The sequence below is a fragment of the Panonychus citri genome, unplaced genomic scaffold, assembly GCF_014898815.1.
Source record: "Panonychus citri isolate SS breed McGregor unplaced genomic scaffold, ASM1489881v1 Contig00040, whole genome shotgun sequence".
In the NCBI taxonomy this organism is placed as follows: Eukaryota; Metazoa; Arthropoda; class Arachnida; order Trombidiformes; family Tetranychidae; genus Panonychus; species Panonychus citri.
In genome coordinates this window covers 341,567-364,161 of record NW_026515445.1, presented here as the reverse complement: position 1 = coordinate 364,161, position 22,595 = coordinate 341,567, and the positions used below count along the sequence as shown (strand labels likewise).

General features: G+C 33.3%; 4 protein-coding genes and 1 pseudogene across 5 annotated transcripts; 3 read left to right on the top strand and 2 right to left on the bottom strand.

The window, feature by feature from the left end:
* The first annotated feature begins 55 nt into the window (after positions 1 to 55).
* LOC128397791 (IQ motif and SEC7 domain-containing protein 2-like) lies at positions 56 to 5,181 on the top strand. Of its 2 annotated transcripts, XM_053358543.1 has the most exons (4): positions 56 to 394; positions 458 to 1,173; positions 1,246 to 1,872; positions 3,011 to 5,181. In XM_053358543.1, exons 1-4 carry the CDS (start codon positions 207 to 209, stop codon positions 4,600 to 4,602), a joined length of 3,123 nt encoding a protein of 1,040 aa, XP_053214518.1. In that variant the 5' UTR covers positions 56 to 206; the 3' UTR covers positions 4,603 to 5,181. The 2 variants fall into 2 exon arrangements, with proteins under 2 accessions (XP_053214518.1, XP_053214517.1); XM_053358542.1 differs by having other exon boundaries at positions 461 to 1,872.
* Positions 5,131 to 11,734, top strand: LOC128397792 (IQ motif and SEC7 domain-containing protein 2-like). Its single transcript, XM_053358544.1, has 3 exons — positions 5,131 to 5,248; positions 6,327 to 7,935; positions 8,729 to 11,734. Exons 2-3 carry the CDS (start codon positions 6,348 to 6,350, stop codon positions 9,718 to 9,720), a joined length of 2,580 nt encoding a protein of 859 aa, XP_053214519.1. The 5' UTR covers positions 5,131 to 5,248; positions 6,327 to 6,347; the 3' UTR covers positions 9,721 to 11,734.
* Positions 11,735 to 13,910: 2,176 nt separating this feature from the next.
* LOC128397795 (cytochrome P450 2C15-like) lies at positions 13,911 to 16,436 on the bottom strand. The gene has a single exon (XM_053358547.1). The coding sequence runs from the start codon at positions 16,217 to 16,219 to the stop codon at positions 14,711 to 14,713; it is 1,509 nt and encodes a 502-aa protein (XP_053214522.1). The 5' UTR covers positions 16,220 to 16,436; the 3' UTR covers positions 13,911 to 14,710.
* Positions 16,437 to 17,274: 838 nt separating this feature from the next.
* Positions 17,275 to 19,317, bottom strand: LOC128397794 (cytochrome P450 2C15-like; annotated as a pseudogene).
* Positions 19,318 to 19,829: 512 nt separating this feature from the next.
* On the top strand, positions 19,830 to 22,309 carry LOC128397793 (uncharacterized). The gene is made up of 2 exons (XM_053358546.1): positions 19,830 to 19,984; positions 20,121 to 22,309. Exon 2 carries the CDS (start codon positions 20,283 to 20,285, stop codon positions 21,987 to 21,989), a length of 1,707 nt encoding a protein of 568 aa, XP_053214521.1. The 5' UTR covers positions 19,830 to 19,984; positions 20,121 to 20,282; the 3' UTR covers positions 21,990 to 22,309.
* The last annotated feature ends 286 nt before the right edge of the window (positions 22,310 to 22,595 follow it).

Sequence of the window (22,595 nt, the reverse complement as noted above, 5' to 3'; positions counted from 1 at the left end):
TTGTTTTCGATTTAAGTTCTCAGATGGCGTTAGACTCACGAAGAGTTTGGATCAACCATCCAGGTGTTTTTACTTGAATCTTTCAGTTGAACTGAAATGAGTCCTTACTCTTTGTTGTAATAAATTCTCTCTCATTTTTACTGTCTGCTGGAGTCAATTATTACAATTAGAATTTTTTTTATTCTCTTTCATTTTTTTTCGTCAAAATGTCTCAAGACTGTGATTGTAAAACAAGTTACCAACAGTTCATAAAGAAACAGTTTCTCCGAATAGAAGACCTTGAAAATCAGATATCTCTCCTGCGAGTGGAAAGAGATTCACTTCTTCATGAAAATGAACGGATAATGTTCAATTTTCAAATGTTAAGTCTCAAGAATAAGAGCCACAAATCAAGGTAAGAATTTATTCTTTTTTTCCTTTTTGATCAAATCTCATAATTGTGATGTTTCTGTTGAAGTAGGCAACTTCCTGTTGATGTTACAACAGCAGCTTCATCCATACACCATGGATCAACAACTAATGGAGGAGAGAGGAAGCCAGAAACCTATGAATTGTCACAAGAGATTATGGATAAACGATTAGAGATAATTGTTCGTAAATATGGAAAAGGATCGTTCAAAGCAGCTTCGGTGATACAAAAAGCTTTCCGTAATTATCAGTTGAACAAAAGGTTTAAAAATCTTGCTTTGAATGCGCTACGAGTCAATAATCAAGAAAAGGATCTCCAGAAACAGCAACAATTGCGACAACAACAACAACAACAACAACAACAGCAACAGCATAGTTTAACTGTGACCGGTGGGGGTAGTGCGACAAGCCTTGGTGGTTTAATTGTAAATGATTTTGTTGATGGGGAATCTAGTCAATCATTTGAGCCTTTACATCAAAATCTTAAATCATCATTTAAACAAAGTGAATCAAAATTAACTCGAACCAGTTCATCATCTTCTGCTCCTAAAGGTACATTTAATCATCATCATCTAAATCAGCAACAAACCCATCAAGTCCATCAACAGCAACAACAACACCAAAACCAAAACCAAAACCAAAACCATCAGCAACAACAACATCAACATCAACAGCAACAGCAAAACCAACAACAACAACATCTTTATCATCATCACCCAAATTTTCATCCAAATGGTTTCTCCAATAGTTTCAATAATAATATAAGTAATAATCTTGTTAATTCTAATTCAATTATACCTCGTTCACCTACAATGCCTTCTCTTCAATCATCTCCAGTAGCTACAAGCGGAGGAGGAGGTGGTGCTGGAAGTACAGGTAATAGTGGTCGTGTGGTGGTCAAGAATAAAATCTCTGCCAATACTAATCACCTTTCACAAGGACATCAACAATTATCAAGTCAACACAATGCACACCCACAACCATCACAACCTCTACCCCAACAACATCAATATCAACAACAGCAACAACAAAATTCCGTTCATGTTCATCATGGTGGTTCAATGAAAACCTCAGTTTCAGCTACATCATTTCCCCACCGGACACCACATTATGATGTGATAAGAGCTCGTGAATATCGTGTAGGTTTAAATTTGTTTAATAAAAATCCACCAGAAAGAGGGATTCAATATCTATTTGACAAAGGTTTCATCGACGACATTGTTGATGAATCTAAATTGGTCCATTATTCCGGTAATCTGGACTGTGGACGAAAAGCCGTTCGAGTGGCTACATTTCTATTAACCAAAAAAGGATTATCCAAACAGATGATTGGAGAGTATCTTGGAGATTTACAATCTCCATTCAATCAATTAGTTTTAAAATTTTTCGTTCGAGAGATGGATTTTACTGGAATGTTATTAGATGTTGGGTTGAGAAAATTTCAAACTTTCTTCCGATTTCCAGGTAAATATATAAATTAACAAATCGTTTATCCTTTTACCATGACCATTAATTAATGTCCTTTTAATTAATACAATTTGCAACAGTAAATTTTCGTTTCTATTGGGTGTTTTGAGCGTTATGAATTATACAGGGCGATTACGTTAAATTAACAGATTTGTTTTCGGAATAACTTGAGAACGGCGAATCGTTGACAAGATCAGATTAGATATGGACTTGATAAATTTGTTTGACATCAAGTTCGAAACTGACCTTTCGGTAGGCCAAAGTCCATGAATCGCTAGGCCAAAATTATCTGGTAAAATTTTGCGAAATATTTTGCTCTTTTAAAGCCAGAAAAATGATTTCTGTTCTCAAGCGAAATTCTGACGGACTTTTGGCCTACCGAAAGGTCAGTTTCGAACTTGATGTCAAACAAATTGGTCTCCAAGTCCATATCTGCAATCTGATCTTGTCAACGATTCGCCGTTCTCAAGTTATTCCGAAAACAAATCTGTTAATTTAACGTAATCGCCCTGTACTTTGAACAACAAAAAAAACCAATTTGATTTATTACTTTAGGGATCATAACAAATTGTCATTAACAATTAACTCGTTTATTGATCATTTTACTATCCGCCAATTGAACGATTGAGTTACCTGTTAATCTGTCGTGTGATGTCAGTTCCGTTGTTGTTTTGTTTTGTTTATCATAACAATAATAATCATCTTCTTCATCCTCACAATCTGATCGTCCTCATCAGTCTCATCATCACAATGATCGTTATTATTTTGACTGTAATCATGTTGACAAGAGAGTTAACAGGAAAAAGAAGCCTTATATTTGAGAGAATACATGAAAATCTATATCTATTATATCTGATTTCCCGTTTCAACTTATTGTTGTATTTAAACTGTAAACAATCAAGAAAACAAAATGTTCACCATTCAGCTAATCAGTTTCATTATTCATCTACTACCTTTTCCTACCTTAAACACACTAACTCTCTCTCTCTCTCTCTCTCTCTCTCTCTCTCTCTCTCTCACACACACACATTTTCATCCTTCACTAAGTTAAGGTACTTATTCAAATATATTAACTAATATCCTCTTTTTGTCTTCTTCATCTTCTTCATCCACTTTCTATATTAATCTTATTCAGGTGAAGCTCAGAAAATCGAGAGATTGGTTGAAACATTTGCTGAACGTTACTGTGAATGTAATGAGGGTCTTGAACTAGATCGAGGTGGTGATTCGGAGGAAACACCTATAATTACCAATAAGGATGACGTATTTATCCTGTCATTTGCAATTATTATGCTTAATACTGATCTACATGTTCCCAATAATAAACGTAGAATGACAGTCGATCAATGGATTAAAAATCTTCGGGGTGTAGTCAAGTCCAATTTAACGGAAGACTTTCTAATAGGAATCTATGAGCGGATCAAACAAGCGGAAATGAAAACAGGTCATGATCATTGTTTACAAGTGCTCAAAGTTCAAGCTTCTTTGGTAGCCTCATCTCGAAATGTTACAGTTCCCAATTTAAGTGCAAATACTTATAGACGGTTAATATGTTTCTGTCGACTTCATGAGATTGTTGATCTAAATAAGAAAGAGCGTCAAGGTCAACACCAAAGAGAAGTTTTCCTTTTCAATGATCTACTTTTAGTCACCAAAGTGTACAAGAAGGGAGGAGGATCTGCTCCAAGAACAACCAATATCGCCGCTGCCGCCGCAGCATCAGTGGCCTCGAATCATCTTGGTAATGGTTCGGTCGCTTCACAATTGTACAGTTACCGTCGAAGTATCTTATTAACATCAGTGAATGTTTCCCTTTTCTCAACACACTATTATCCGTATGGAATCAAAATCTCTTCCAGAGTGGATAAAGATAAGACAATGATTCTTTTCAACGCTCGTAATGACACTGATCGGTTCAAATTTTTCGAAGATCTAAAAGAAAGTATCGCAGAAATGCACCAAATGGAAATGATTAGAATCCAATCAACTATGGGTAATTCCAATGGTTGTTCAGGGACAACATCTCCTTCTAGTGGTTCCGGTGGTTCAGCCAAACGATTAACAGTTAATTCTGTCGGTACTGTTTCCAGTTCCTCACTTTCCACCGCTGGAAATAGTAACACCTTGAAAGCAACTTGTTCAACTGGATCTTCGGGTTCATCATCTTCTTCCTCTTCATCGTCTTCATCTACTGTCACAACAAATACAACGACAATAAATTCATCTTCCACTGGTAATCTTCCGAGTCTTAATCATTCATCTTTAATGGATTTAACAACTTCTTCCAATTCATCGTCGCCATCATCTTCTTACTCTTCACCCAAATCAGGCCTCTCATCTTCTGGTAAACATCAAGGTATCAACAAAGTATCTGTGTCAACCTCTTCCTTAGACTCTGCTCTTCCAAACTCATCATCTTCATCCAAATCATCTCATCATCTTCCCCCATTACCTACTCAACCTTCATCTTCTCAGTCAACATCTTCATCATCACTTTCAGTCACACCAGTAACCACAACAAATGTTGGCAGTGTTGGCGTTGGGTCAAACCCAATGACCAGTTCACTTTTAACAACCCTAACAACGACACCTCAAAGTCTTGTATCAACAACCTCGTTATCCTCATCCTCATCTTCCTCATCATCTTCTAATCAACAGTTGACTTCAACCCAGCAACCACAACAACAACACCCAAACACGACAACAACAACAACTCATTATGTTTGAAAGAAAAAGAAATATATATTCACAAACTGAATCAATGAAAAAACGAAACAATAAGATTTTTATTTCTGTTTTAACTCTAATTTGATTTCTAATCATAGCTGATTACTGCATACTCACAATTTACACACATACAACATGATTCATCTTATTGTTTAAAATGATGATCAACAATTGACTCACTCACACACAGAGGAAGAGCAAAGGAAATCTATTTAAATGCCTTAATCAATTCTAAATCAACTCTCACACCAGAAAGAAAAGTTAATATATAAATAACTCCATGTACATGATGATTCATATTTAATTACAACCAAAAAAGAGATAAAAAGTGACAACAATTAATGACAATTAATACAAAGGAAACCTATTATATAGATAATATCGAAAGGATAATTTGTTGTTAACCAGCCTACACTCAACAACAACAAAAACAACAACAACAATTAAATCAACTCACCAAACTTGAAAAAAAGGATAAATGAGACAAACACCAAAGTTGAATTGATATAATATTATTATTTCCAATGAACCAACAAAATCCAGTCAATTATAATGATAAAATATTCGTCGCAATTGAAATTAACGCCCTGTTATTATCGCAACAGAAACAAAATTTACTACATTCGTCGTAATCAATTAAGTGAAGGTCGGTATTAGCATCAACTTATATTATATAAACTTTTCCAATTCTCTTCTTTCCACTTACCGGATGACTTAATTGTCGTTGGTAGACAGATGTCAGAATAATGGTCAGAGAGAGAGAGAGAGCGAACGAGCCAGCGAGTGAGCGAGAGAGAGAGAGAGAGATAATATGAAAAGGAAGAGAAAATAAGCAAGGGACAGCCTTCCAACAGCTTGCGAAAATATCATCTGCATCATTTTTCTCCATCCTCTTTTCTTTCTCTTCTTATTCTCTCAAGAAAATCTCTTGAAGAATAGAAAATCTAAGACTGTCAAACTGCAGGTTTTCTTCTTAAGAAGATGTCCCTCCCGTTTCCTCTTCCTTTTCATCTCTCCCTCTGTCTCTCTCTCTCTCTCTCTCTCTCTTTCTCCTGTTCGTCATTCTCAGTTTTCCTATTTCTCTTCTTTGTCTCTCATTATCATCTCTCAGGTAACTTTAAGTTTTAGAAATATTCTCATTCATGAAAATACATTTCAACTTGTGTCCATCTACCTGTGACCTGAAACACGTACTCGATTGAAAGAGAGTGTCTTTTTTAACTGGTTCTTTAAATAATCTGTAACACTCTCTCAATTGTGTTCAAGGGTAAAGTTTAAATTAGGTCAAAGTTTTATCATCATCAACGAAAAAAACTTCATCATTTCCATCTACATACAAATTAAAATGGTGATGAAGATCTGAAGTGAAAGAGATAAAGAAAGATGATTGAAGAATATTCTCTAAATTATTTCAACTGTAAACAAATTTTTTCTCTTGTGTTTCAATCCATGATTTTTTCTTCTTCTTTTTATTGAACTTCATTAGCTTATCAAGTTATCAAGTTATATTGTTTTTCTTTTTCATCTTCTCCATCATCATCTTCATCATTCATCATCAGCTCTTCTCATTTTCAACTGTTATTCTATTTTGTTCACTCTATTTGTGTGTGATAGTTTTTTTTTCTTCGAACTTTTTCTTTCTTTATCCTTGGCTGATTGACTCTTTTTCGAATTGTAGCTTTTTTTATATTCTATTTGATTTTCCCATTCTGATTGATTAATAGGATTTTTTATTTATCTGCAACATGATTCTATTCATTGTGTACAGTAGTAATCAAGTTTGCTCAATTAAATACAGTTCCATAGGGGACTGGAATAAATACCAACAACACCAACTAAACCATCATAATCACAATCATGAGACAAATAACACTAATAATAATCATCATGGTTCTGATCAATCTCATCATTTTAATCATCATTCAGCTCTGAGGAAGCAACTTCCTGTTGATGTTACAACAGCAGCTTCATCCATACACCATGGATCAACAACTAATGGAGGAGAGAGGAAGCCAGAAACCTATGAATTGTCACAAGAGATTATGGATAAACGATTAGAGATAATTGTTCGTAAATATGGAAAAGGATCGTTCAAAGCAGCTTCGGTGATACAAAAAGCTTTCCGTAATTATCAGTTGAACAAAAGGTTTAAAAATCTTGCTTTGAATGCGCTACGAGTCAATAATCAAGAAAAGGATCTCCAGAAACAGCAACAATTGCGACAACAACAACAACAACAACAACAACAACATAGTTTAACTGTGACCGGTGGGGGTAGTGCGACAAGCCTTGGTGGTTTAATTGTAAATGATTTTGTTGATGGGGAATCTAGTCAATCATTTGAGCCTTTACATCAAAATCTTAAATCATCATTTCAACAAAGTGAATCAAAATTAACTCGAACCAGTTCATCATCTTCTGCTCCTAAAGGTACATTTAATCATCATCATCTAAATCAGCAACAAACCCATCAAGTCCATCAACAACAGCAACAACAACACCAAAACCAAAACCATCAGCAACAACAACATCAACAGCAACAGCAAAACCAACAACAACAACATCTTTATCATCATCACCCAAATTTTCATCCAAATGGTTTCTCCAATAGTTTCAATAATAATATAAGTAATAATCTTGTTAATTCTAATTCAATTATACCTCGTTCACCTACAATGCCTTCTCTTCAATCATCTCCAGTAGCTACAAGCGGAGGAGGAGGTGGTGCTGGAAGTACAGGTAATAGTGGTCGTGTGGTGGTCAAGAATAAAATCTCTGCCAATACTAATCACCTTTCACAAGGACACCAACAATTATCAAGTCAACACAATGCACACCCACAACCATCACAACAGAAAAAACCACCTCAACCTCAACAACATTATCAACAACAGCAACAAAATCCCGTTCATGTTCATCATGTTGGTTCAATGAAAACCTCAGTTTCAGCTAAATTCTTTCCCCACCGGACACTACATTATGATGTGATTAGAGCTCGTGAATATCGTGTAGGTTTAAATTTGTTTAATAAAAATCCACCAGAAAGAGGGATTCAATATCTATTTGACAAAGGTTTCATCGACGACATTGTTGATGAATCTAAATTGGTCCATTATTCCGGTAATCTGGACTGTGGACGAAAAGCCGTTCGAGTGGCTACATTTCTATTAACCAAAAAAGGATTATCCAAACAGATGATTGGAGAGTATCTTGGAGATTTACAATCTCCATTCAATCAATTAGTTTTAAAGTTTTTCGTTCGAGAGATGGATTTTACTGGAATGTTATTAGATGTTGGGTTGAGAAAATTTCAAACTTTCTTCCGATTTCCAGGTAAATATACAAATTAACTAATCGTTTATCCCAGTTATCCTTTTACCATGACCATTAATTAATGTCCTTTTAATTAATACAATTTGCAACAGTAAAGTGTTTTGATTGTTTTTGTTTCTATTGGGTGTTTTGAGCTGTATGAATTATATTTTGAACAACAAAAAAAACCAATTTGATTTATTACTTTAGGGATCATAACAAATTGTCATTAACAATTAACTCGTTTATTGATCATTTTACTATCCGCCAATTGAACGATTGAGTTACCTGTTAATCTGTCGTGTGATGTCAGTTCCGTTGTTGTTTTGTTTTGTTTATCATAACAATAATCATCTTCTTCATCCTCACAATCTGATCGTCCTCATCAGTCTCATCATCACAATGATCGTTATTATTTTGACTGTAATCATGTTGACAAGAGAGTTAACAGGAAAAAGAAGCCTTATATTTGAAAGAATACATGAAAATCTATATCTGATTTCCCGTTTCAACTTATTGTTGTATTTAAACTGTAAACAATCAAGAAAACAAAATGTTCACCATTCAGCTAATCAGTTTCATTATTCATCTACTACCTTTTCCTACCTTAAACACACTAATCTTCCTCTCTCTCTCTCTCTCTCTCTCTCTCTCTCTCTCTCTCTCTCTCTCTCTCTCTCTCTCTCTCTCTCTCTCTCTCCCTAACTTTTTTCATCCTTCACTAAGTTAAGGTACTTATTCAAATATATTAACTAATATCCTCTTTTTGTCTTCTTCATCATCATCATCCACTTTCTATATTAATCTTATTCAGGTGAAGCTCAGAAAATCGAGAGATTGGTTGAAACATTTGCTGAACGTTACTGTGAATGTAATGAGGGTCTTGAACTAGATCGAGGTGGTGATTCGGAGGAAACACCTATAATTACCAATAAGGATGACGTATTTATCCTGTCATTTGCAATTATTATGCTTAATACTGATCTACATGTTCCCAATAATAAACGCCGAATGACAGTCGATCAATGGATTAAAAACCTTCGAGGTGTAGTCAAGTCCAATTTAACGGAAGACTTTCTAATAGGAATCTATGAGCGGATCAAACAAGCGGAAATGAAAACAGGTCATGATCATTGTTTACAAGTGCTTAAAGTTCAAGCTTCTTTGGTAGCCTCATCTCGAAATGTTACAGTTCCCAATTTAAGTGCAAATACTTATAGACGGTTAATATGTTTCTGTCGACTTCATGAGATTGTTGATCTAAATAAGAAAGAGCGTCAAGGTCAACACCAAAGAGAAGTTTTCCTTTTCAATGATCTACTTTTAGTCACCAAAGTGTACAAGAAGGGAGGAGGATCTGCTCCAAGAACAACCAATATCGCCGCTGCCGCCGCAGCATCAGTGGCCTCGAATCATCTTGGTAATGGTTCGGTCGCTTCACAATTGTACAGTTACCGTCGAAGTATCTTATTAACATCAGTGAATGTTTCCCTTTTCTCAACACACTATTATCCGTATGGAATCAAAATCTCTTCCAGAGTGGATAAAGATAAGACAATGATTCTTTTCAACGCTCGTAATGACACTGATCGGTTCAAATTTTTCGAAGATCTAAAAGAAAGTATCGCAGAAATGCACCAAATGGAAATGATTAGAATCCAATCAACTATGGGTAATTCCAATGGTTGTTCAGGGACAACATCTCCTTCTAGTGGTTCCGGTGGTTCAGCCAAACGATTAACAGTTAATTCTGTCGGTACTGTTTCCAGTTCCTCACTTTCCACCGCTGGAAATAGTAACACCTGAAAGCAACTTGTTCAACTGGATCTTCGGGTTCATCATCTTCTTCCTCTTCATCGTCTTCATCTACTGTCACAACAAATACAACGACAATAAATTCATCTTCCACTGGTAATCTTCCGAGTCTTAATCATTCATCTTTAATGGATTTAACAACTTCTTCCAATTCATCGTCGCCATCATCTTCTTACTCTTCACCCAAATCAGGCCTCTCATCTTCTGGTAAACATCAAGGTATCAACAAAGTATCTGTGTCAACCTCTTCCTTAGACTCTGCTCTTCCAAACTCATCATCTTCATCCAAATCATCTCATCATCTTCCCCCTCTGCACATCCATCTTGTTTAAAATGATGATCAACAATTGACTCACTCACACACAGAGGAAGAGCAAAGGAAATCTATTTAAATGCCTTAATCAATTCTAAATCAACTCTCACACCAGAAAGAAAAGTTAATATATAAATAACTCCATGTACATGATGATTCATATTTAATTACAACCAAAAAAGAGATAAAAAGTGACAACAATTAATGACAATTAATACAAAGGAAACCTATTATATAGATAATATCGAAAGGATAATTTGTTGTTAACCAGCCTACACTCAACAACAACAAAAACAACAACAACAATTAAATCAACTCACCAAACTTGAAAAAAAGGATAAATGAGACAAACACCAAAGTTGAATTGATATAATATTATTATTTCCAATGAACCAACAAAATCCAGTCAATTATAATGATAAAATATTCGTCGCAATTGAAATTAACGCCCTGTTATTATCGCAACAGAAACAAAGTTTACTACATGCGTCGTAATCAATTAAGTGAAGGTCGGTATTAGCATCAACTTACTGTCAACATTTCTCTCTCTCTCTCAAAAATCAACCCATTTTTCAGCTCAAATGTCAATTATGATGCTGATGATGTTAACCAAGTTACCAAAAAGCAACAAGTCAATCTCCTCCTCTGGTCAAGATTAAGCAAGATTAAGGATCAACATGATATATATCAAGACGAATTTATATTCAAGTTAAACCAGAATTGAGAGAGAAACATGAAAATAGAGGATATGATATCAATCTAATTTTCTCAAAATGGATAACATTTCCAAAGGAAATTGTTTAAATTATCATCAATGGAAATCAAAATCAATCTCCTTGTATGATAATCAGCTGATCGGAAAACCAATTGATCAAAACAAACATTTGTTCTCCTTCCTCTTTCTCCATCTCTTTTTCAACCTTAGTATTTTTTTATCAATTATCTTTTCCCTATTAGTAGTGGATTATAATCTATGTATGACAATTATCTTTTGATTTAATTGTGATACTTTTCTGCTCAACCCAAACAACTGAATTAATTATTTATCATTTGAATAATCTTGATGATTATTGTTAATGGTGATCACTCAAAAAAAGATATTCAATGATGCTCATCATGATGAATTTATATCATCATGATTACCCTGATTTTCATTATTTTACCTTATTTGTATTTCCCTTTCTTTATCTCTCTTTTCATCCTTTGTTCATCATCTCAATCATCATCATCATCAAATTAATTGCATTATCTGATTTTCTCTCTCTCTCTCTCTCTCTTCCTCATTCTTGCTCATCACCGAATATTGTTATTACCTTGACCTTGCCCTTTCTCTTTCTCTTTCTCTACTTTTGCCATCTTCCAATATTTTTTTCGTCATCATCATCATCTTCATCATCGCAACCAACCACAACTTCATCAACAACAACAACATCTTGTCATTTGTATAGCAACAAATAACCACAACATGAAACAAGGAGGAGAAAGAAACAAAATGTTTTTTTAATTGTTTCTCGAGAGAAACTTATTATTATTATTATTATTATTATATTATATCAATTAATTATTACAATTAGAGAAACAATTAATGCCATTATCAATGGTGTGTCAAAGAATCAACAAAATACTCTATATATTGTAAAGAAAGTATATAAATATAAAGAAATTGGTTTTAATACAAAACAACACAATTAATTGTCTCAGCCTCTTCTTTATTGACTAATCATTGATTTAATTATCATTCTAATCATCACACTAATCAATTAGTCATCATTGATTTACTCAAACTTTCGCTATCTAATCAACCTTGTGTGTTGATTCATTTTTTTTTCAATTGAAGGACAAATTCACTAATCAAATTGTCAACTAGTGATAACTAAATGATAATTTTTTAATTCAATTCTTTGGGTGTGTAACAATTACAATTGATTGTTGATAATTTGTTTTTTTATCATTTAATCCGTTCAATTTTTTTGCATGTCAATCACAATTTAAACAATTAACTTTTTGAACGTGTTGATTATGAATTTTTTTTCTGTGCTCTTATTGATTATAATCAATTTACTATTGAGTGATTAGTATTGATTAAGTAACAATTGACCTTAAATTGTGGAAATTGTTTAATGGGTTAAGGTTAATCTAATAATAATTCGAGTCATTGATCAACGTTGTTAGTTAATTGTTACGAGATGATTGAAAAAATTTCCAACATTTTCCAACCTTTAGTATTATTCAATCAGATTTATGGTTAAACAATAATTGAATTACAATTAAGATGATTATCGTTAATAACTATTTAACGTTTAATTAGGTTGATTGTTGAGTTTAAATTGTTTAACTGTTAAGTCAAGAAGTGATTAACAGTTAAGTGTTTAGATAATAACAATTAAATTTGAAAAAATCCAAGCCAATGAAAAGTAATGTTTACTTTTTTATTGTTTAATTTAATTACTTTGATAATTAAACCATAAATCATATTGAACAGGTAAATTTATTGGACAATTTATTCAATCAATGTGATAAACACAATCAGTTGATTGTTAAATTGTAATTCATTTGGTGAAAAAAGGGTGTATTAATTGTTACAATTAAAAAAAGGAAGAAACCAGAAACCTGATTATCAGGGTTTCTAAATTATATTACTAATCACAATTAGTGAATTATTTTATTTATCATCATATGATTGTTGTTAATTAACGAGGTCTTGTTATGATTTAATCAAGTTAATCAGTTAATCAGTTAATCACAATGACATTAAATGTTACAGTTGAAATATTATTCAATTGGATTGATTTTATTGTTGTTGTAGTTAAATTAGTTCCTGTAAATTGCTGATAATTAACTAATTGCGTTCGTTAATTTTATCGTGATTACGTGTGGATTAATTTTGATTACGTTTCAATTTAATTGTGAACCTCTGGTTTAGTTAATTTATGTCAATTCATTGAGTTTTCTTTAATTGTTGTTAGGTCAACAATTGATTTTTGAATTAATTTACTTGATTATAAATAGATAATTTGTTTTTGTTACTCGTTAATCACAATCAGATTGATTTAATCGCTAAATTAAGGTTATCAGCAATCAGGTGATTACTTTAATTTAGCAAATGATTAAAATTCAACTGATTGCCAATAGTTTTTAATTGTTTCAATTAATATCAGACCTTTTTTTTAATTCTTGATTAGTCTGATGTTAATTGTAGCCAAGATTCAAAGATGATCCAGAAACTGTTAACAATTAAGAGTTAACAATGTTTCAATTAGTTTCTATAACTAAATTAATCTTTTAAATCACTTTGGTAATTACCTGATTAAGTCAATACTTGATCAGAATAACAAACAATTTAAATTATTGAGAAAAATATGATTACAGTTAACAATCAATTAATTGAATAGTTTACCAATCAAAGAAACTGAATAATCAATGTCACGTTTGATTGTTGTTGATTTTATGCACAATTAAGATAATTGTTGAATAGTTAAATTGGACAGTATAATGATTAGTGATTAAATATATTTATGTTAAGGTGAATGAGTTTTGATGATGATGATTAAATTGCTGTTGATTGTTTTCCTTAGTTAAATGATTTGCAACTTCCTTTGAGATAATGATGGTGACAAACAATTTACTAATCACAATCAAGGTTAAGTTGGTTCCTTCTCATCATCATAACTTGTATAGTTAATCTTGAATAGTTAATTGTGATTAAAACCAGTTTCAAACTCTCCATTGTTATTTATCATCACAACGACAATTTAAATAACTTTTTTCCATCTTCTCTATGTTAATTGTTTACTCCTATGAAATCATTGAATCAAATCATTTCTCTCCCTCTCTCTCTGTATAACATTAAATTGTTAACAATTAGACGAGTAATTTAAGAAATATATATTTCTCTTTGTGTGTTAATCAACAACAACAACAACATTGGTATTAAATTGTTTATCCATCTAAGAAGATACAACAATTTAATGTCCATGGAAATGGAAACAATTATAATTGTAAACTTTTTCCTCTTCAGGTCTCTTTGTGTACATTTGAACCGTACGATTAATTGTCTTGGATTGGGCGTAATCTAAATTTATCCATGAGATGATGATTATTAGCTTGGAACCAAATTAATAAATGAATATACAATTAAGCGACGAACCAGGATTATGAGAGAGAGAGAGAGTATCAATTAATCTGAATGGATGAGGATGTAATCTCATCCTCTTTGGAGGTTGTTGTTAATCTTAGATTCTGAATTGGATTCGGAATGAAACTTTGGTTAAATTGGTTTGAATCTAATTCACTTGGTGAGTAAATTGTAACACCTACAGGATGATAATCATCTTTGCAAATTTTTAGCATCATTAAAGTTAATTAGTTGAGAGAGTCTGATGGTTATAATGATTTGATGGGAAAGAAAATTGTTCAACTATTAAAGAGAAAATAATGAGAAAATTAAATTTCAAGAGAAGTTGATTTGACATTTATGCCGATGGAAATGAAAGTGGCCTGAGAATTAGTTCTTAATTGCATTAAAGTTAATCATCATTATATATTTTTTTCATCTTCTCTGTGGGAGTAATGGTCCTTTTCCTTAATTCAGTTGATTGATATCAACATTGGATCGACAATGGTGATAAACCATAACTGGTTTAGATTTAATTCCTTGGACTGTGGGAATTAGATCCGAGTGAAGATTAGCTTCGGCATTGTCTTAGGTCTCCTTGCGATTCCATAGTGGGAATCTAGTGACACTTTGGTTCCTGATTCGGTGGATATTTGGAATTTTTGTAAAATGTTTGTCAGGTACAAAAAGAGTTCGACTTGTGCTAATCCTTCACCTGGACAGGCTCTTTTACCGCCGCTGAAGGGAACGAGATACTTTGGTGTGGTCACTTTGGATTCTCCGTTTGATTTTGTGAGGAAACGATCTGGATTAAACTCCTCGGGATTGTCCCAAAGTTTAGGATCGTAATGAACTGACCAGAAATTGAATATTACGATACAATCTTTGGGAATGTTGAACTGTCCGATTTTCGTGTCTTTTGCTGCTCTCCGTAAGAGATTGACAGGTAATACAGATGCATGTCGATGAGTTTCATTTAGAAAGGCCATTGTGAACGGCATTTGATTTCGATCGGTAAACATTGGCTTCCTTTCAGAACCAATGTTATTCATAATTTCTTCACGAATTTTATCCTGAAGCTCTGGATATTTAACCAGATAGACCATCGCCCATGTGAGAGTACTAATCACAGTCTCTGATCCAGCGCCGAAAAAATCAGCTGTATTTCTCAGGAGCACTTGAATGCTAAATACATCGTCGGCATTTTGTCCTTTTCTGTGACGATTCTTTCGTTCCAATAAATATCCATCTAAATAGTCGATAACTTCATTTTCGTCAAACTTTTGCTCATGTTTATCAATCTCAGTTTGGAAATAATTGTGAGAAGAGCGAATCGCTTTTGCGACAACATCGGCATTAAACTTGCCAAAAGCAATTAGGACATTTGATAACCAAGGAAGAAAAGCTGTAACTCCAGCAAACTGGAAATGCTTGACGACATCATTAAAATCACGGTCTAATTGTAGTTTAACGGGATCTTTATAATCAAATTTATGTCCAAAAAGTAAGATTGAAATATTATTGGAGACACTTGGCAAGATTTTCGCCTCAAAATCAACCGAATCTGAGTCCAAAGTGGTTAGAAATTGATCGATCTCATCGCTGATCTTTTCCTCCATGGAACTTTTTCCAAGACCAACATTTCTCAGAATAGACATTGCCGTTTGTCTATGATCTCGCCAAGAATCACCGGACATCTCAATCAAAGATCGTTCATTCATTATCCCAGGGAAAAAGGTCTCATGAGGGCGAGCGAGTAAATCTTCATTGGAAAAAGCTTCTTTCATATGATCCCAATCACTAATCACGATCACATGATGAATGCCCAATTTAAGACAGAAAACTGGTCCATATTGTTTAGCCAAAAAATCAAATTCCAGGTAAATATGATTACGGATAAACGGTAAATATCCAAGCACAGGTAACCCCCAAGGTCCAGGGGGTAATGAACGAATCTTAATGAACCAATTGATTAAATATCGAGCTAAATAAACGACAATCAAGGTGAAAATAACGAGAACACTTTTGGGATAACTTGAAGGGTCATCGTTAAAGTAAAACATTGAAACTAAATCAGATTTAATTGTTACAAGACTCAGGAACAGAACAGAAATTTGAACAGTTAAAAACACATAGAGAATGGCGAAACAGTTAAATGGCAAGTGATAGAAAGTGATTAACAGTTAATTGTTGATAAAATTAGTGAATGAGAAATGGAAAAATAAATTTACCCCTTTATTTATTTTCTCGTTTAAGTGTTGGCCTTGATTTGGACTTTAATTAACTATAATTATCTTTGTTAATTCATTTTCTCTTTGTATTAATACTTGAATAATCAATCATAATTCTAGTCAAAACAATTAAGTGTAATTCAGCAAATTAACAAATTAAATGAAGACTATACGATTTTTGATCATTTCTATTGGTACATCAATGTAATTGATTGTTTATTGATTAGATTTCAATTGATCACTTGAACTAAGATCTACTTTTTTTCATCGAATTGGTTAATCCTCTAGACTATCATTCAATTAATATTAAGTATAAGTGAACGTATCGAATCAAGTTAATCATTTTAATTCGCTTGATTCGATTGAAAATTTCCATAGATAATTAATTTCTCTTCGTTGCCTATCGTGATTCCAACTAATCAAGTTAATTATCTTTATAACAAGCCAATCAAAAATGATCGTTGAAAGTGTTTCCTTATTACTCTTCACATGGATGAGGGGATTTCGTCGTGTTGTCGATTTAAATTGTTCATTTTTAACTTTTAATTTACTTTTGATTTGAAGGAATTAAAATTAACCAACACCTACACGATTGTCCAACTGATGGGTCGCTAATTCATTAAGTAAGTATTACATGTTTATGATGGTAATTTGTAATTAGGGAATTGAGAAAACTAAGTGATCCATTTATTGGAATTACAATTTCATTGAGATAAAATGGTCTCAACAATTAAGACTTAATTGTGAGAGTTCATCTCTGTGGGTGTCAATTTAACCTTTAAGTTTCTTAACCTTTTCCAACTCTATGGTTGTAAAGTTATAAATACTCAGCAATTTACTAATTGCGTCTGATGAGCTATTTCATGTTGATCATTAACGAAATCAGATTAAAATTTATGAATGATTTTTATTAATATTTCGCCATGTTGGAGTAAATGATTTGCAAGTAATTATTAATGAATGTTATAGTTATTATATTGAATGAAATCGAAGCTTAAAAAAACATTTTCACGAAATATTAAAGGTTCGGTATTCGAATGCTGGAAGAGTTCGTGTATATGAGAGTTAAATTCTGGTGAATATAAGTTCTGGCATGAATTTTGGTCTTCGAGCGATTCCGTAAATTGCTTCAAAGGAAACTTCGACTTCTGGTTCGGTTGATATTTGGAATTTTTGTAAAATGTTAGTCAAGAACAAAATAGTTCGACTTGTGCTAATCCTTCACCTGGACAGGCTCTTTTACCACCACTGAAGGGAACAAGATACTTTGGTGTGGTCACTTTGGATTCTCCGTTTGATTTGGTGAGGAAACGATCTGGATTAAACTCCTCGGGATTGTCCCAAAGTTTAGGATCTCGGTGACATGTCCAGAAATTGAATATCACGATACAGTCTTTGGGAATGTTGAACTGTCCGATTTTCGTGTCTTTTGCTGCTCTTCGTAAGAGATTGACAGGTAATACAGATGCATGTCGATGTGTTTCATTTAGAAAGGCCATTGTGAACGGCATTTGATTTCGATCGGTAAACATTGGCTTCCTTTCAGAACCAATGTTATTCATAATTTCTTCACGAATTTTATCCTGAAGCTCTGGATATTTAACCAGATAGACCATCGCCCATAATAAAGTGCTAACAACAGTCTCTGATCCAGCACCGAAAAAGTCACCAGCATTTCGTAACAAAATCTCGATACTGTAAAGGTCGTCAGCGTTTTGTCCTTTTTTCTCTCGGTTCTTTCGTTCCAATAGATATCCGTCAATATAATCTTTTATATCATTCTCATTGAAGTTATTCTGGTGTTCACTTATTTCCGATTGGAATAAATTCTTTGTGAATAAAGTAAATTCGTTGACAAAAACATTATCGATTTTACCAAGGGCAATGAAAACATTTCGCATCCATGGAAGAAAAACAGTCAATCCAGCGAACGTTATGGTCCCGGCGAAATCGTTGAAAATTTTGTCCAATTTGATCTTTTTGGGGTCATTATGATCAAATTTATGTCCAAAAAGTAAGATCGAAATATTATTGGAAACACTTGGCATGATTTTCCTCTCGAAATCAACTTTACCAACAGAATCGATTGTGGTTAGAAATTGATCGATCTCATCGCTGATCTTTTCCTCCATTGAACTTTTTCCAAGGCCAACATTTCTCAGAATAGACATTGCCGTTTGTCTATGATCTCGCCAAGAATCACCGGACATTTCAATGAACGACGGTTGTTCCTTTTCATCGGCAAATAGCCTCTCATGAGGTCGGGCGGTTAAACTCTCATTGGAAAAAGCTTCTTTCAAATGATCCCAATCAGTGATCACAACAACATTATGTTTACCCAACTTGAGACTATAAACGGGTCCATATTTCTTGGCCAACGAATCAAATTCCAGGTAAAGATGTCGCCTGAGGAAAGGTAAATAGCCAACAATAGGTAAGCCACAAGGGCCAGGGGGCAATGAGCGAATCCGAACAATCAAATTGACCAAACAACGAACCAAATAAACAACGATCAAAATGAAAACAATGGAAAAACCTTTCGACTCGAATAAGTTGATCTCAAATGGAAACATGGTTAACACTTATTCTTTAATCTACTTTTCTACCTTTTTCACTGAACACAATTAAAATTAATTACCACTGAAATTCGTAAAACAAGTTAATCAAAACTCTTATTGGGTCGAGAACAAAATTAGATGAAGAAAATTTTTCCAACGACAAATAAATAACAAAGAAAAAAACATTAACCACAAGGAGGCGCTTTTCCAACGATTGAAGTGATTAATTAACTTTTAGAAATTTTGACGAAAGTTTTCACAATTGTTGCTTCTAATTCTGATTGTTTTCGATTGATTAAACTATTCTGAACGAAGGTTCAGCTTATCTACATTCAGGGGAAATTTCATTCGATTCTGATGAGAATGAGAGTGACAATTATCTCATGATTAACTCTTCCAATTAGAAATTAGTTTTGATACTTTCATCATTTTCATCTGTAAACAAATCAGTTTGTCGAGTTGATTGCTGATTTCCACCTTGTTGATAATCCGATTCCAAGAAATGAAAGATAATAGAGTCTCACCTAAGTGTAATATACTTGATCCTGTTCAAGGTTAATTTCTCAGAATTTTACAAATTATCACTCAGGAGGGATCATAGTATCAAATGAGTTGATTCGTTAATTGTAATCAAAATATTGAAACTTTGCTTGTGAGCAAATTTAACAATTTGTTGCAATAATCAATCGATGTGAGATAATAATTCATTTGAAACAATCAGTTGTTTGTACCAATTGATTGAAAGCATGTAAATATCAGTTAATTAGTCTCAATATTTTCTTAGGTTAATATCATTAATAGAAAAAAATTTAATTTGTTTTAATTAACTTTTTTATTCGAGTTGAAAATTAAATTTTCATTTTACGAAAAAATCAGTTTGTTATTTGGAGATGGTCCCTGGTTCCATTTGTATCAACCCAAAAGTTTATGGAGTTGATTTGAATTTGAATCAATTAAGTTTACTAATTATCTAAAGTATTACTTTGTCTAGATTGACAATTAATTATCAATTGTTCTCACCTTGTTCATTAGCTCTTTGGTTAGTTCTGATTTCATCTTTGTTTTTGACTGATAGTTTTCGACGTTTCTTTGATCAGTTCATCTTCTGGTTTTCTTATTGTTTTTCTAATCATTGAATTAGAATTTTCATCTATTTTTGATATTCTTTTGTTTAGATAAATTACCATGGACATAAGTCCATCTTCCAGTCCTCTTGGAATTGATTCTATCATCACTGATGATAGCAGGAAAAGAAGTAACCAAGAAAATTCTACCAACGGTCAAACGGATATATCCAAACGGGTTAAACGTGAAGAAGATGCCGCTCAGATAAACCCATGGAAGAAGATGATGATGATGATCAATTAGATTATGGTGATGACATTACCGAAGAGCTGCCGAATACTGTCTACCTTGAGCTTCTTAAGCCTGATGTTTCTTTGGAAAAATTTGGTATCCCGGTTACTATAGACAAATTCATTTCCTCTATAATCTATTTTGATCCAACTTTTCATGGAGCTAAAAATTTCCCTGAAGTTATGAACGTTAAATCTAAATTACGTAGTGTCACCGGAAAACTGACCTTCGAATCACTTGACATATACTGTCTTTACTATCTTCCAGTTGTCATGTATTCCTTTTGTAGGTTGATGTCCAAAGCACTTGACCAGAAGAAAGATATTCTCAAAGAAAATCCAACCAAATATTATGAAGATGTTTACATCTTGATGAAGGAAGAATTTCATTCGCAGATCGATTTTAAATTGGTTAAATTCCGCCCGAAACATGAATTCGAAGGTCCCCAGGCTGGTGATTTAGCTTTCATTCGCGCTAAATGTATTCGATATCCCGAAGATACCGACGGAACATTTGAAGAAAACTATCACTTTGGACTCTTTTTATCAAGCCAAACCCGTGTCGTTAAACCGGAAGTCTATGCAATCGAACACGCAATAGTCAACAATTACCCAGCGGAAGAACGAGGTGACCTTATCTGCGAAGAGAGTATTGTCCGTGTTCGTCATGTAAATTCACTCTTTCTAAGAAACGATTACCAATTAGCGATATTTAAACTAGTCAACTGTCTATTCCACATGCTCCAAGCTAAGGCTCTTTACTTGCTCGGTGCTAATCCTTGTCAAGAACATTTTCTAAATCCTGTTATGGTGATTAAAAATTCTGGAGTAACAATCGAAGAGAATTTGCAACTTCCACCAGAAGATTTGGACACCATTCAGAAAGCGATCGATCTTGTTGGTCAAAGTGACTCTTCATCCTCTTGTTTCCTCGCCATCGATTTCACGGATCCAAGTCGCTACAATAATCTACTCGAGCCGATCCTCAAACAAATGATCTTAAATGTACCTTTCTTCAGGAGTAAAGAAACCGAATCAACTCCAATTTTAATCATTTCCAAATGTCCAGATTCACTAAAACAATTGTACGAAAATTTGATTCGTGACGATTATTTTGGTGAGAACGGAGTCATTTTAGATCCAAGTCCAGCTGAATCAGCTCAAGTTGACGCTAAACTAATTTCGCTATTTCAAAATCATATGTCGACTCTAACTCACGATAAAGAAGCCAAACAGAAAGGAAGCGAAAGATACACCAAGTGTATCGAATATTTGGAAAAAAATCGCTCACTCGATGACCTTAAAGCTCAATGGGTTGTTGATATGCAAAGAACACGAAAAGAAGTCAAAAGAAGATTAATCAGAAAATGTAAAATTATTCTAACCAATTTAGATAATATTTGTAAAGATGATCAATATTTGATCAACTTTAATGCAAAGGCCTTCGGTCAACATCGTATTTTGTGCTGTGTCTTACTCGATGCTCATCAATTTACCGAAACGGAAACAGTTTGTCTAACCAATTTTGGAATAACCAAATTCATTCTCTTTGGAAATTCATCAATCGAATTGCCTGAGGAAGAACAATTAACACCAAAAGGATTAGACAGATCACTTTTACATCGATTACAGATGATTGACGCTCGTAATCAAGATAAATCGCCTTACACATCATACGTTAAACGTTGAACCAGTTCAATGAATCAACACAATCAGAAGCAAATTAATCAATCATCAAAACATTTTCCACTTAACTCATTCAATACCAAGATGATTAACATTTTGTAATTGTTGTTGCCTTAACACCAAAAGCTACAACCGATTATAAATTCAATTCTGATAATTTCTCTAATTATTTAATGAAACAAACAAATTGTTCCAAATCAAAGATCTCCTCCTAACTGAATCTCATTATTTTTATACAAAACAAAATTTAATCATCAAAATGTGTTCACTTAATTGTTGAAAAGAATCACCAAGAAATAAAGACAAACCTTTAGGTTAATCAACTAACACCAACTTATTTAATTCCCAATTGAATGCAATCAATATTAAGAAGATAATATGATTAATGAACAATTAACTTACCAAATTGTTCTAACTGATTGTAATTGCTTCGAATGTCATTTTCCTCAAGCAATTAAGAGAAACAGAAACTCGATCCAATTGTGACAAGCCCAAAAAACGAGGACAATTAACCAACTAGAAAAGAGATAAACAAACACCCACAACGATTACTCCTTTTATCCATAAGGATATTTAAATCTCCCAAAGAAACTGTAACTCGCTTTAATT

Bases quoted from the DNA above. Each gene is read 5' to 3' on its own strand.
- LOC128397791 (XM_053358542.1), top strand. From the start codon at position 207: ATGTCTCAAGACTGTGATTGTAAAACAAGTTACCAACAGTTCATAAAG. The intron at 395-460 runs GTAAGAATTTAT...CTGTTGAAGTAG, and splicing joins AATAAGAGCCACAAATCAAG to GCAACTTCCTGTTGATGTTA. The intron at 1,873-3,010 runs GTAAATATATAA...AATCTTATTCAG, and splicing joins AACTTTCTTCCGATTTCCAG to GTGAAGCTCAGAAAATCGAG.
- LOC128397792 (XM_053358544.1), top strand. From the start codon at position 6,348: ATGATTCTATTCATTGTGTACAGTAGTAATCAAGTTTGCTCAATTAAA. The intron at 7,936-8,728 runs GTAAATATACAA...AATCTTATTCAG, and splicing joins AACTTTCTTCCGATTTCCAG to GTGAAGCTCAGAAAATCGAG.
- LOC128397795 (XM_053358547.1), bottom strand. From the start codon at position 16,219: ATGTTTTACTTTAACGATGACCCTTCAAGTTATCCCAAAAGTGTTCTC.
- LOC128397793 (XM_053358546.1), top strand. From the start codon at position 20,283: ATGGAAGAAGATGATGATGATGATCAATTAGATTATGGTGATGACATT.